General features: G+C 44.8%; 1 protein-coding gene across 2 annotated transcripts in view; it reads left to right on the top strand.

The window, feature by feature from the left end:
• Positions 1 to 12,520: 12,520 nt before the first annotated feature.
• The window catches only part of LOC134531722 (serine/arginine-rich splicing factor 2), a 36,843-nt gene continuing 35,484 nt past the window's right edge, over positions 12,521 to 13,879 (top strand). Inside the window, exon 1 of one of the 2 annotated variants that reach the window (XM_063367561.1) lies at positions 12,521 to 13,030. In XM_063367561.1, the coding sequence (XP_063223631.1) occupies positions 12,849 to 13,030 (182 nt within the window). In that variant the 5' untranslated portion in view covers positions 12,521 to 12,848. Of the gene's footprint in view, positions 13,031 to 13,236; positions 13,586 to 13,879 lie in introns of those variants that run through there. The other variant, XM_063367560.1, reaches the window with a different exon arrangement.

Raw genomic sequence — 13,879 nt, 5'->3', positions numbered from 1 at the left:
CTGGATTTAATTTATTACAGGTGTCAAATTAGGGTTGGCCTTTTGTAGTTTAGCTAAGTCAACATGCTGCACTGCCCCGCGTAATGCGTTGTGCGGGGAGTTTAAGCGGCTGGGATAGACCTTACACCGTAAAAGAACCGGGCGCACACAGGGAGTTAGTTACAAAAAGGTTTTGGAGAGTGACTATAATTACCAGGAATGAAATCGGTGCAGACAATGGTTGAAGGCTCCCCGTGGGACGCACGTCCGTCCCGGTCTGTGAGTTGCTCGGTACTGGCGTCTGGCCCTGGCGCGAGGGGAGGGCTCCGTGTCCTCTCGCGCCAAGGTTTCTAAAATTCTGTTATTCGTAAATTATTATATTAATAAAAGATTGTAAGTGGCTCTAAATTCACACATTAAATAATAACAATTAACCTAATACATAGATACGTTTTGGAAATGGGATTTAACAAGTTTACATTAATTAAGTTTGAATAATGAGAGTCACACTGGAGACTGTTCTTTGCTTGATGATTGCTCCAGTGGCGAATGATACATAAAAATTTGGGGCGGTTATAATTAAGTCACACACTACTTTATTTAAATTAGACTGAAGGCCGCAAGGTGAGCACACTCAAATGTATTAATAAAAATCCACACGTGAGTGACCCGGGCACTCCTACGTCGCACTTCCTTTGCACGGGGTTTTTAATTAAAAGTGATGTTATCGTTAATTTATGTTGAATTTATAATGTACCGGAATCGTGGTGTCTGGTTGATTGGGGCATGGTCTTTAATTATACCTTTTGTTCCGGTGCTCGCCTGACTCGGGTGGGCCATGGCTAGGGGTGCGTTCCATTAGCAGGGTCGGATACTGGCGGTTGCAGGTCGGGCTTTAGGGTGGCCTTCGGTCGGACAACGTCAATTTCTAGTGGGTGATTATAAACATTCAAATAGTAACTTCACCATTTGTTTCAAATGATGGTTCTGCATTGACACACCAGAGAATGCCCTAGATTCAGCTGGTTTCCACATGTATCCAGGTATTAATCGACTCTCTACAAGAGATACAGCTATGCCACTATCAATGACACTGGGATTCTGTCCCGAAAATCCTTGTCACTTGGATGAATACCCAATAACATTTAGAAAGGGACATTTAATTTCTAAGTTTTGGGCTGGCTCCCCACTCACAACTCGTCCACACTAGTTTCCTTGTTTAGTGTTAATCTGCTGAAATTTACAGTTATGCTGCACATGACCAGGTTTTTCACAATAAACACATATGGTTCAACTATCAGCTGTACGTTGTGATCTGGAAAATGTTCTGGATCCCAACTGTTCTGTTGGGTTCCTAAAAGAACTATTTTGATATTGACATAGGTTGTAGTAAATTTATACAATAATTATTTCATGTTTCCTTTCTTGGTATGAAATTTTCCCTTGATGTTAGTTGAACTCGCATTGAGTTAAGTTCCTCACGTAACTTACTTAACTGTCCAAACTCTATCAAACTTCACTCTATTTTCTGGTTCAAACTATCTCCCGCCTTATCTACATTATGTTCTCTGATATTCCTAATGGGCATTTGTTCCCTCTCATGACTGTTTGCATAGTATACTACAGCTTCTACGTGTCTTAAGTTTTCCAACAGCTCTTCCGACAGTCTGGATAGGAAAAATCATACCTTTTTCAACAATTTCTGGCCTTAGGTTGTTTAACAGATATCTAACTTAGAGGATTCAGAAATCGCTGTGTCTAGTCTATCACACAAGTGTAACACATCTTATTCAAATTATTCCCCAACATTCTGTACTCAGGATTTTAATCTCAGTTTTAAGTCTTCTATATGACCTACTCATACAAATGCTGACCTTAATGCATTAACAAGCTCTTCAAAAATTTTCGAATTTTCTAAGGAATCCTCAAATTTGTCGTACCGCCACAATGCTGGGCCTCTTAAAAATATAGGAAAATAAGAACTACATTTCTGTTCATTCCACCCATTTACTCTTTCTGGCCTTTTAAATAACTTAATAAACTCATTGACGACCTCACATGGCTTACTCCAAAAATATTTATGCTCTACAAAATAATTGTGTATTGGGTCACTCCATTCTGACTAATTTGCTGTAACTTATCTTTTAAACTACTTAAAGGTTCCTCATCTGATAACTTGATGAACTATTTTCTATGACTGCCTCTATTGATTCTTTATCTTTTTTTCAAGGAAACCAATACTGTGTTGGTACGACATTCCCTAATCAATTAACATAGATAGACAAAATGTTTATGTACATTAAACCAATAATCATATCAGGGATTAATCTAAAACATCTTAGAATGTCTAAAGAATTAAAATTCTCTCGAAAAATCTAAAATCTTACCTTTCCTCCACCGGAAAATAAATCTAACACATTCCGATACAAAAAAAATTACATCAACTTAAAATTAACTTAAGTAATAAGAACAGCTTGATGTCGTCCCACTTGCTCCCTTCGCTCGCACAGGTCCTTATGTCCCCTTGTCGCCTCACCAGGGTGTGGGTGTAGTTCACGGCTTGAGGAGTCCTGCCGTGCTTGGGACATTTTTGCGGGAAGCCAGCTCCGGGTGACGCGCAGCGATGCGGAACGTGGCAGTCGAGCTTCAGATCTGGACCAACCAAGTTGTGTGTCGTGCCTCGCAAGTGAACAGTTCCGCCGGTAATTGAGCAGCTCCGCCCGCACCGGGCCACCACCTCTACCGATCCAGCTCCCTGCTAGTGACGTGGTGACGACACGACCCAGAGGATCTCCGCTCTACCTGTGACTGGCCCTCAGGGTCTAAACTTAGGTTAGTTGGCGCCCTCAGCGACGGCAACATCGTAGCAGGGAACGGTAGGGCGACAAATGGCGCCCATCCTGTGTGGCTCCCAAATTTAAGGCAAATCCGATAAAAATTCAGCTTGCTAGAGACGTACAGTGCAAACCAGTGAAAAACACGGGCGAAAACTACTTAACTCGCAGTTGTAGGGACAAAGGGCTTCAGACGTGCGGCACTAGACAGGCAGGCGCCAGGTAACGGGACCATACGGAATAATAAGGTCACTGCACCCCCCACCCAACACACGTATCCTCCCGCCTGAGACCACCAAGTGCGCGCTTCCCTCGCAGCTGTCCGCTAACCCGCTCCGTCCAGTCTTCGGACGCTGTGTTGTGCCGGGTTAGTTTCTCGTCACGGGCACTTAGGAATAAACGCGGGTGATCGTGGGTGTGGCCCGTGAACTCTGGGAGAGTGACAGGTCTGCTAGGGGGGTGGTGCACTAAGGCCAGGGAGCCACTCTGTCGCCTACGCGCGCGTCCTTCGCAATCGACACATAGGTAAAATCCGTCGCGGAAGATTACAAACTCGAGTGCGTCCACGCATGCACAGTGCCTGATAGTACTACACTGTTGACAATGTGCTACTTCGTCATGGCGGCCCGGACACCTGTTCGCGGCGCACAGAGGGCTTGTCGGGGCTCGGAGATTACTCTCTGCCCTTAAGTGCGGTTTTCCGCAGCTGTCGCAGGACTCCTCCATGGCGATGGTTACGTCAGCTCCTGCGTACATGGCGTGGTTCGCTGCTGTCATACCCGGACGACGGGTCGCGGCGTCGGTGGCGGGCGCGGACAGATCCGGGAGGGCACTCCTTTTGCTATCGTCCGAGCGGTCTTGTCCGCACGTCCTCACCTCGCGTATGTTTGCGCAGTCGTGGTCGGTGGTGGAATGTGTTGCCTTGGTGATCCTCAGGCGGGTGGAAGAGTGGTGTCCTGGAGCCTGCGCGACATTCCTAACATTCCAGACCATAATGGTCCGCATCCTGGATGGGTATGTTGGCAATTTTGCAGCCGCATACCTAGATGACATGATCATATGGTCTCAGAAGTGGGAGGACCATGACCACCATCTCTCGCTGGTGCTTGAATGACTCGCCACGCACGGACTCACATGCGCACCATACATCGGCGCCCGTGAGTTAAACTTCTTGGGGCACATCGTCAGCGCCGAGGGCTGCTGCCCCATCCCCGAAAATCTAAGCCTCATTGACAGGAATCCGGCACCCCGCACCAGGAAGCAGATCCAGAAGCTAATGGGGCTGTTAAACTGGTTACATTCATTCATTCCCAATTTCGCCACAATCACCGCACCCATGATGGATGGAAGCCATGGACCAATCACTCATCCAATTAAAGCAACAGGTCCGCGAGTGCCACAATCTGTCACGCCTGACCCCAGTCGAGCCCATCTTTGTCCAAACGGATGCCAGCCAGGACGGTATGGGCGCGGTTCTTTACCAGGTGGGTGATGATTGGGAGCGTCGCGTAGCAGAGTATGCAAGTGCCAAGTTCAGGCCCCGCAGAACGATGCTATCACGTGAACGAGCAGGAGTGTCTCGCGGTGGTGTGGGCCCTCAAAGGCTACCGGCACCACCTTGAGGGGAGACCATTCACCCTGCTCACTGATAGTCAGTGTCTGCGGTGGCTGGACTCCGCCCAGGGACGAAAATCGAAGTTCACCCACTGGGCACTAATGCTCCAGGGCTTCACATTCCATGTCGAACACATCCCTGGGCGAGGGAACCAGCTGGCACTCAAAGGTGGGATGACCTGATGCCACCGTCCCACCAGCCAGCTACCGGTCTAGCAGCATCACCTCCAGTGGTACTCTACATGGTTGGACGAGTGGATACCATGGTCCAAGCAGAGGCATTGCCCATTCTGGCCACTCTGGTAGATCACGTGAAACTGGCCCAGAAAGATCACAAAGACACGCAGCGCAACCTGGCAGAATGCTGTGAATGCGCCCTCCCACACCAGCGCAACCTGGATGGGGTCCTGCAGAGCAGGATGCCGGGTGACATGGACACCTGGCAGACCCATGTACTCCCCACTGCACGACAGCTGGTGCTGCAGTATTTCCACAACGACCTAGCAGGCTACCCGGGAGCAGATCAGACCCAACGGGAGATCAGGAAGCTGTTCCATTGGCCGGGCAGAGCACGGGATGTCCGGGAATACGTGCACAACTTCCAGCTCTGCCAGCAGCGCAAGGGCCGCCAGGCCGATGTGTTTGAGCAACAGCGCCTTAGGCGGCCGGAGAACCATTCCACACTGTAGCACGTCGAGGGCAAGCGGTTCCTCGTCGTGGTCACGGATGTGTTCACACGGTTGGAGGCATTCGCCGTATCCAACGTACGAGCAGGGACAGTTGCAGCCCTACTGGACAATGAGGTCTTCCCCCGTTATGAATATCCGAGAGTGTTACTAACGGACAATGGGACACAGTTTGCAGGATGGCGGTGGAAGGCCGACTGCTGCAGGTGGGACGTAGAGCACCACACTATCCCGACTTACCACCCCAGGGCGAACCCGACGGAGCGCCGCAACCAGGGCATTAAAATCTAGTTGCGCCTTCGTCTAGGGGAAGACCATTCCAAATGGGACCTCCACCTGCCGGAGCTGCTTTATTGCCTGCGGCGGCAGACGAATTGGGTCACGGGCCACACCCCTGCTGAACTGCTTCATGGGCAGAATCTCGCCCTATCAGGGGAGCTCCAGGTCGCAGAAGCAGAAGGAGTTGTCACTCGTCCCCTTGTCACTGACTTCAGAGAAGAGGCACGGCAACACCAGGCTCGATTCCTAGCCACGCGCACTCCACAATCACCAAATCCACCGACACTACTGGAGCCCGGGCAAATGGTTTATGCCCAGTGTCACCACCTGTCGTCTAACAGCAAGCGCTACTGCACAGGTCTGAGCCCCAAATGGGCTTTAAAGATAATCAATTGAAACTTCTCTTAATCTGTATATAATAAGTAAATCAATGTTCACCTTTTAAATTGTATATATTTTTTTTTGGCAAAAGAGCAAAGAGTGCTGGCATGTCAAATGTATCATGTAAAAGTGCTAATGTATAAAAAAGACATAATAAAAAAAACTTTTGAATTTGACTACCAATCGAAAGGTTGTCGGATCGAAACCCGGCCGCTGCGATACCTTCATTTTTTTCTTGTAAAAATAAATACGGCGCGCGCGACACTACAAAAGTAATAAATATATTTTAATTAATGAATGGAAATGAAAGTAAATTTATCAATTAAATTGTAGATTTCATTTCACTCCTGCCTTGTATCCATACACAATAGTGATAATTAAATAAAAATTATTCAATTTTATTCATAAAACTATGCAGAGGTAGATTTTATCATACAAAAAAAAGAAAAATACTTCCTCAAAGAATATAATATTTTTAATGCTTAAATGGTTTGGTTGAAAAAACCTATTACAGCTCAGTGTCAGGCCAAATATGATATTTCATTTTCTTCTGGATCAATCATTTCATGAATGTTTTGTAATGATGTCAGGTTTTACGCCGCCGTCGATGCTCCCTCTGAGAGTACAAGCTGTTATGTGTCCTCAACACCTGAATTAGGGCCAGTGCTACGAACACGCCCGCGCGTGGAACATAGAGTAGGGGAGAGCAGTGCCTCGAACGTCGTGACATAAGTCACGGCCGGCTGTGTGTACGAAGCGCCCGGCCGGGTGTGGCAATGCGCAAAGGGGGACACAGTGCATATGCAATTTAAATTACAAACATTAACTAAAACTTTTAATATATCAAATATTCCTTAATAATTAATTAATGTAATTGTAAATGCTTTTGGTTCACAAAACTGGCCCGCATCATCTTCCCGCGCTCTGTAGCTTCCCGCGGAATTTATTCCTCTCCCTGGCCAGGTCGCCAGATAGAATAGTCAGTAGCCTTCCACCACTCACCAAGGCCGGCAGCTCTGCGCACGTGGAGCCTTCACTTCTCGCCCCAGAAACAGCATGTAGCTTCAATAGGTAATATTTCCAAATCCGTTTTCATCTACTCCATGGCCGGCCCTAAATCGGCCGTATGATGTGTCGTACGGTCCGTCAGTAAAATGTGTGACTCGACTATTAGTCGTTTTCGTGTGCTATGAAATTTATAGTGTTTTTGGGCAGCCCGCCGAGGTGCCTGCACTTCACGCCTTTATCGCTGCATCCGGGGAAATTGAACTTTGCCCAACGCGGGCGGCATTATACCTAACGCGAACTCTAATTTTATAATGCATCAACTCCTGGGACGTGCCGCGGTCATGTGTGAGTTACCACGTCAGATACCACCGCGTCCTTACCTACCTTAACGTGGCCCACGCCACCACGCGGACGAGTCTTGTTTATCACGTAATTTCCCTGAACGGGAGAGACCAGTGTCATCCCGAGCTCCGGGACATTCTTAGTAAACTTTATTACCTTACTAGCTGCCCGACCCGGCCTCGCACGGCTATACTAATGGAAACAAATTAAGCCACATCTCCCATTTACAGTAATTGTAAATAAAAAAAATTCAGTGAAAATTTATTACAATGCTGTATAATGTACCGGAGAGAAAATGAATAGCACCGATGGTTTCCCGACTCGTGCACGCAACGTACAACTGATGTACCCGTACTTCGCTACGGCAGTCTACAGGCAGATCACTCTTGCGCCTCTCATTATACAGGCCCCTCCTTGTGGGTACGCCACTGCCGCGCGATACCCATTGCCATGGAGACGCAGAAGGCATGAACAATGCAAAATCCTGTTCTCATGCAGACAAAGTACCAACTGTTGCCTGGTTTTATCCACCCATGGGATCTAATTTTCGGAAAATGTCATCCTGCGTAATATAAGGTACATTACTATGAAGTTTCAAGTCTGTAAAATATATATACTTGAAAAAAAGGGCAATTTTTGATATTTAAAGTACCCGCAAAATTTCAATGGTGATGAGGACTGCACTAACAATGAAAAAGTCGTTGACATAGAGACAAATGAAGCATCAACAAAGCAACAGCCGTTGCCATGGTGATTTCCTACCAAAAACTGGACATTTTTATATATTACGCCCCCAAAACACTCCTTGGGATCGGATTTCCGCAGAATCTCTTCTTAGTGAGCGTCTACATCACAAAATGAGTAACTATGCTAAATTTCAAGTCAATCGGGTGTATAGTTTTAGAGATCTCGTTATGAATGAGTCAGTGAGTGGTATTTCGCTAAATAAACTTCTAGCGCCTGCGGCATTGTCAACACACATTTCGTACATGTACTGCATGTTGTATCTGACCCCCTCTAACGCATTTGATTCTAAATTGGACTTTTAGTAAGGATCCCTAATGTTATTGATAATATAATATAAACCTATAGCCTTCCTCGATAAATGTGCTATCCAACACACAAAGAATTTTTCAAATCGGACTAGTGGTTCCTGAGATTAACACGTTCAAACAAGCAAACAAACAAACTCTTCAGCTTTATAATATTAGTATAGATTTAAGTGTTAGTGTTAGTGTTTGCCATCAGCCATGTGTAAACTTCAATTTCAGTGGTTTGTGTAATTCCTTAATCAGTTATTTGTGAACAATCTTTGTAACTTACCGTCTGGACTACCATGTCCTAACCACTAAATCCGCCGCATGCCCTAATCGTCGTCACCGTCACTCTCAGAATAGCTTGCGTCCCTCCGTGTGGTATTCTCCCGGAATACGGCCAGATGCTAATCAGTACTGCTTATCGAGGGCCGTGTGATTGGAGATGAGAAGATAGATGATGATCAGGCTAGTCACGTGAAGATGTTTTGTACAAAGTGAAGTACTGTAACGCGTGAAACAGAAATAAAATCAGTTATTATTTCGTGTGTTTTTCAATAGCTACAGTCCTGGGTGGCCAGAACAGCCCGGGGGACCCTTTGTAGACGCGTCCCTGCCTGCAGCCTTGAGGCAAATAACCCCGCCCTCGAGCCAAAATTCCCTTTAACGTAATTTATATATCATAATTTTAGGACAGGCAGCGGGGACGGAGTCACGTTAAACTATCGTCCGTAAACCGACATTACAGACAACCAATTTTTTTTGTATAAAAATGTACGGGAGAGTGTGGGGATACCTGACAGAAAATAACGACTATCTATCTTGGTGGTTAAGGCCCCTCGATCAATTGTAGAATAGGCCATGGAGCAGAATAATTGTTATATAGAAGTGGTCACCATGGATGGGGTTCCAAGGAAAAGTCATCAATTAAATATAAATGTTATGTTGTAGTAAATAAGTAAAGAGTACTATACAGACCTGGTGTGTGGACCTGAAAAGAATTGAGGGTACCCAAGAGGAAAACTCAATCTGAGAGCACCTTATTGTGTGTATAGGTTATATTTGAATAGGCCAGTAGGAAATTCAAACAACAAGTGATAATTATCAACCAGCAGCAGGCAGGTGGGTCCTGGATGCCAAGTTTATGTAGATGTTCTTGGACTGTGTTTTGTGTAGTCCAGAGGCAGACCAATAAAACTGCAATAGTATAGGGGTTGATGGTCAATTATATTTTTATTGCTCACTGCGCTATCCCGAAATAGTTCTGTATAATATTCTGTCGCGCTGGCATACATATCCTCGCCACATCACAGCCCGCACCTTCATGAGTAGTGTATTTAAATAGGGCATGAGTATGTTTTATGAAATGTCACCACCGTGCCTATACATATAGCTAATTTGGCAAGACAATCAGCCATCACATTACCCCGAATCCCAATATGACCTGGTATCCATACAAATTGTACCACAATAAGCAATTAGGACAAATCCATTCAAAGGTCTTTGTTGAGCCATACTATGGGTTTCTTAGGTAGGGGTTAAGAATGAAGAGAGCAGATTGAACTTGACGCCAGCCGATAGTGCACCTCTTAGTCGCACAGGTCGCGATGCCTCTCCGATGCCTCTCCGACGCCTCTCAAAGCCGTGTGCCACGAATACGCCCGTGCGTGCAACATGGTGCAAATAGTGTGGGTGCACCGAACGACCCGCAGCTAGCACCACTACCAGCCACATCGGCGGAAGCACTCCGCCGGGTGTGGCAATGTGCTTCCGCCAGACTATAGCATTCAAGGGCACATATTTTCTCCCACAGACATAAACTATGTATAATGTATAATTCGTCAAACATTTTTACTTATTGATGCAATTGTTCAATTGTTAAATTGTTTGTAGCACCGCACTGCACGAATTCGCCATTACCCAGTGGGAGCTCGGAAAGGCTGGTCGTCTTCGCGCAACGTTGAGAGGTCAACTTCATGCCAATTCCGCAGCCTCATCTAGAGCGTGAGTTACGATCCCCACCGGCCGTGCATCACCGCGCAGGCCTTGACAGCCGTCGCGCGCCTAGTCCCATAACAGCAGCAACGTCTGCCATGTATTTTTTTCATCAAACTTCCCCTCTCACCATTACAAGCGGGGTCATCACCGAATAGCCTTACACGCGCAGAGCTCACTAACCCCGAACAGTTATGGCCAGGGGATGGATAGCACCATGAAAATTTGATAAGGAATAAAAACACACTTCACGTAGTGGAGTGTATCATCTGTAGTGTATGGCATCTTGGGTGGCATAAAAAGCCCAAGGATCACCTCTAAGGACACGTTTCTGCCTCCCGCCACTTGGCCGAACCTAAACACTGAGATCAATTCCTCAAAAACTTGATAGCTTTGACGGGGAGGCGGCCGGACCGGTGTTAAACTTGACGCCGACCGCCAATGCTCCTCTGTCGCATAGACCGCTATGCCTCATCAGCGTCTCGCAAAAGCGTGTCCACCAAACGTGCCCGTGCGCGCAGCAAAGGGTAGTGCGTGCGTCGAGGCGAACGCCGTGCAACGAGTGCTGCGCCGGCAGAAGGATCCGGCCGGGTGTGGCATATCCTTCCGCCGCACTACAACAGATTATTATAATTATGTTTTTCACAGGTTTTTACTAAACATTATTTTTCATTAATTAATAATTCAGTCCTTGCAAAATCATGTTTCACTGTGCGATTTGTCCCGAACCTGGCCGGTTCAGTTTCCCGCGAAATTCACACGTTTCTGCGGGAGGGCTGGCGGGGGAGGGGGGTCGCGCGCGGCGACACCGTCAGTGTCCTTCGAGAACTCAACCAGGCCGGCAGCCTGCGCGCAACGCAGAACCTTCAACCTTTGCTTTCACCGACATGTAGTTTTCAATAGTGTAATTTCTTTTCAACCTTTCACGTACAGTTCCGCGGTCGGCCTAAATTTACCATGAGGTACTTAACTTAATTAAATCAGTGCTCTGAGATGAGTGTTCTACGTCATACGTAAGTACTGTGGGGAGTTTTTGTGAATTTACGTCGGCGCTTCACGCCCCAACCTAGCCTACCGGCTACATAGTTTTGGCCCGCACAGGGCAGCCAGCAGGCGACGCGTGCCATCGAATATAATAACGATTCAGTCCCTGGGACACATCTAGACCTCACGTAGAGTCGCCGGAGACATGGGCCTACGTGTCGCTAGCCCAGTTTATTAAGTGTAATGTATTAGTGAAATAGTTGTTCGTCCAAATGTTATCTCTGTTACGTCAGGGTTTTTGTATCATCGTCGTACGGCATTGAGCCGCCAAACATAATAACGATTCATTCCCTGGGACACATCTAGACATCACGTAGAGTCGCCGGAGACACGGGCCTACATGTTGCTAGCCCAGTTTCTTAAGAGTTAGGTAATAGTGAAATGTATTGTTTGTCAAGATATCGTGCGCCATGTGAGAGTGTCTTTTGTAACTTTCGCATCACGTGTACAAGTCCGCCACTCACGCACATTAAAATCGTGAGCCGCCACTGAGGATGTGAGCTGCGCGTGTGACTAGTCGCGTCGGGCAAACCGTTACGGCCAGAACGGGCAGCACCATGTATTGGGCTGTGCTGTATTAAATTCACCAACTAAACTTTGTGTTATTCTTCAGGCGTCCCGAGTGGCCATAACAGCTCGGGGGGCCCTACTGCGTTAACCCCTACCTCTAGCCACAAGGCCGAACCTTCCCTGAGATCACGAACCCGAACAAAATCACGTCTAAATAGTCAGAGGTAGCGGGGACGGCGTCAAACTATATAACTCAGTAATAATGATGGAGTGTTGTATGGTTTACTGCCAGGAAAAAAAAAATTGTTTCAATGGACACATTCTTTCATGATAAATGCAGTTAAAATGGATTTAACGCAAATAGCATAAGAGTACCACGCTCACTTCAGCGAACAGTTAAACTTTGTTTAATATTGACTGAGATCTCCTGAGCAATTGGACCACTATCGAAGAAACGTTTCTGGTGTTACAACTGCACATACCAGGTTTTGGCATCTTGTGGGCGATCGAACTCTGCGAAAGGTCTCTTAAAGTAAAGGGTTATATAATCAGGCATTGTGATATAGCCTAAATTATATAAGATTTATAACTGATTTTTAAATATTTTTTTTTCAAATAATGTTATATGTTTAGTATTAATATTTTGAATTTTAATTTAGAGATACCATTGTAATTTTAAAATTTTTTTTAATATTGTAGTACTTCTATTATTAATATTTTTGAAATTTTTTTTTTTTAGTTTTAGCCATTTACTCGAAGAAATTAATTTCTTGAATATTTATTTGTGAGTTGTTCCTTTTATTTATTAAATTTTGTTTATCCGTTTTCTTGTGCGTGGTAAGCTATATGTTATTTTGTCGGTAGTCGGTATGTGTTTTTGTAGTAATTTCTCTTAGGGTTGATCGGTTTGTTAGGAATAACATATGTAAAATTACAATGTTATGAAGAGAAGATTTAGTGAATAGAATATTCGTCATAAGAATTATTACGTGTGTTTTGTTGTTTGACTTGCTTATGACTGTTTTTATTATGTTGATTGGGCGATAACCTTTTCAAACAGCGTTTCTAAAACGCGGAGGTTATTTACTTACCGTGAATTGTTACATTTGCTAATTTAAGTGTCTACTTAATAAATAGCTACAATGAGTTTTGGGAGACCGCCACCAAAAATAGATGGAATGGTTTCGTTGAAGGTTGGTAATTTAACTTACCGAACTACCCCTGAAGATTTACATCGTGTTTTTGAAAAGTTTGGTAGTGTTGGTGATATTTACATCCCTAAGGACAAATATTCAAGAGAAAGTAGAGGATTTGCATTTGTGAGGTTAGTATGTTTTTTATTGGCAATTTTTGAATTACTTCCGGTTGTAAATGGTCAAACTGTGTGTTGTGTTATAAACTATTCTTTATATTTAATTAGTTTTGTAATTTTAATTTATTTGGTAATTATGGTTTTGTCTTATTTTAAATCCAATTTATGAAAGTATGTTTTATAATGCAAACGAAATTTTTCATTTTTGATGTTGGTAGTTTTATGTGATATCCATTTCCTGTTTCTTCTCGTTCTTTCCGCCATGTTGTTAATGTAGCGTCGACTAGAAGATTGGCGGTGGTTTGGCTTGAGATTTTCTGAACTGATTGTTGATCTATTATTTAACGTTCAATTGAATTTGGTTTGATTGATTAACGGATTCATCATGAGTTACGGAAGACCACCACCTCGCATAGAGGGAATGGTTTCTCTGAAGGTTGATAACTTGACCTACAGAACAACGCCGGAGGATTTGCGAAGAGTTTTTGAACGTTGCGGTGAAGTTGGCGATATATACATTCCCCGCGATCGATTTACTCGAGAAAGTCGTGGGTTTGCGTTTGTAAGGTAGGTTTTAAGTCTCTAAATCAAATTTTATTTTATTCGGTGGTTGATATGTATAATTTGAAACTACCCCTTGATTTTATTGGTTAAGTTATAGACTAATTTTTTTTTTGAATTGTAAATGTGTCGTGGCATGGATTATTTTTAGGCCCGGTATATATTTTACGTGACATTTTTTTGGCATTTGCAATTGAAATGAATTATTTGAAATGCAAGTGGCGGTTCTAGACAACGGTTGTATTCAGGGTTGCCAAATGTTTCGTGATCATGCTATGTACTGCAATCTAAGAGAAGTAG

Source organism: Bacillus rossius, chromosome 5, assembly GCF_032445375.1.
Source record: "Bacillus rossius redtenbacheri isolate Brsri chromosome 5, Brsri_v3, whole genome shotgun sequence".
Lineage (NCBI taxonomy): Eukaryota > Metazoa > Arthropoda > Insecta > Phasmatodea > Bacillidae > Bacillus > Bacillus rossius.
This window is presented reverse-complemented; position numbering and strand designations above follow the sequence as displayed.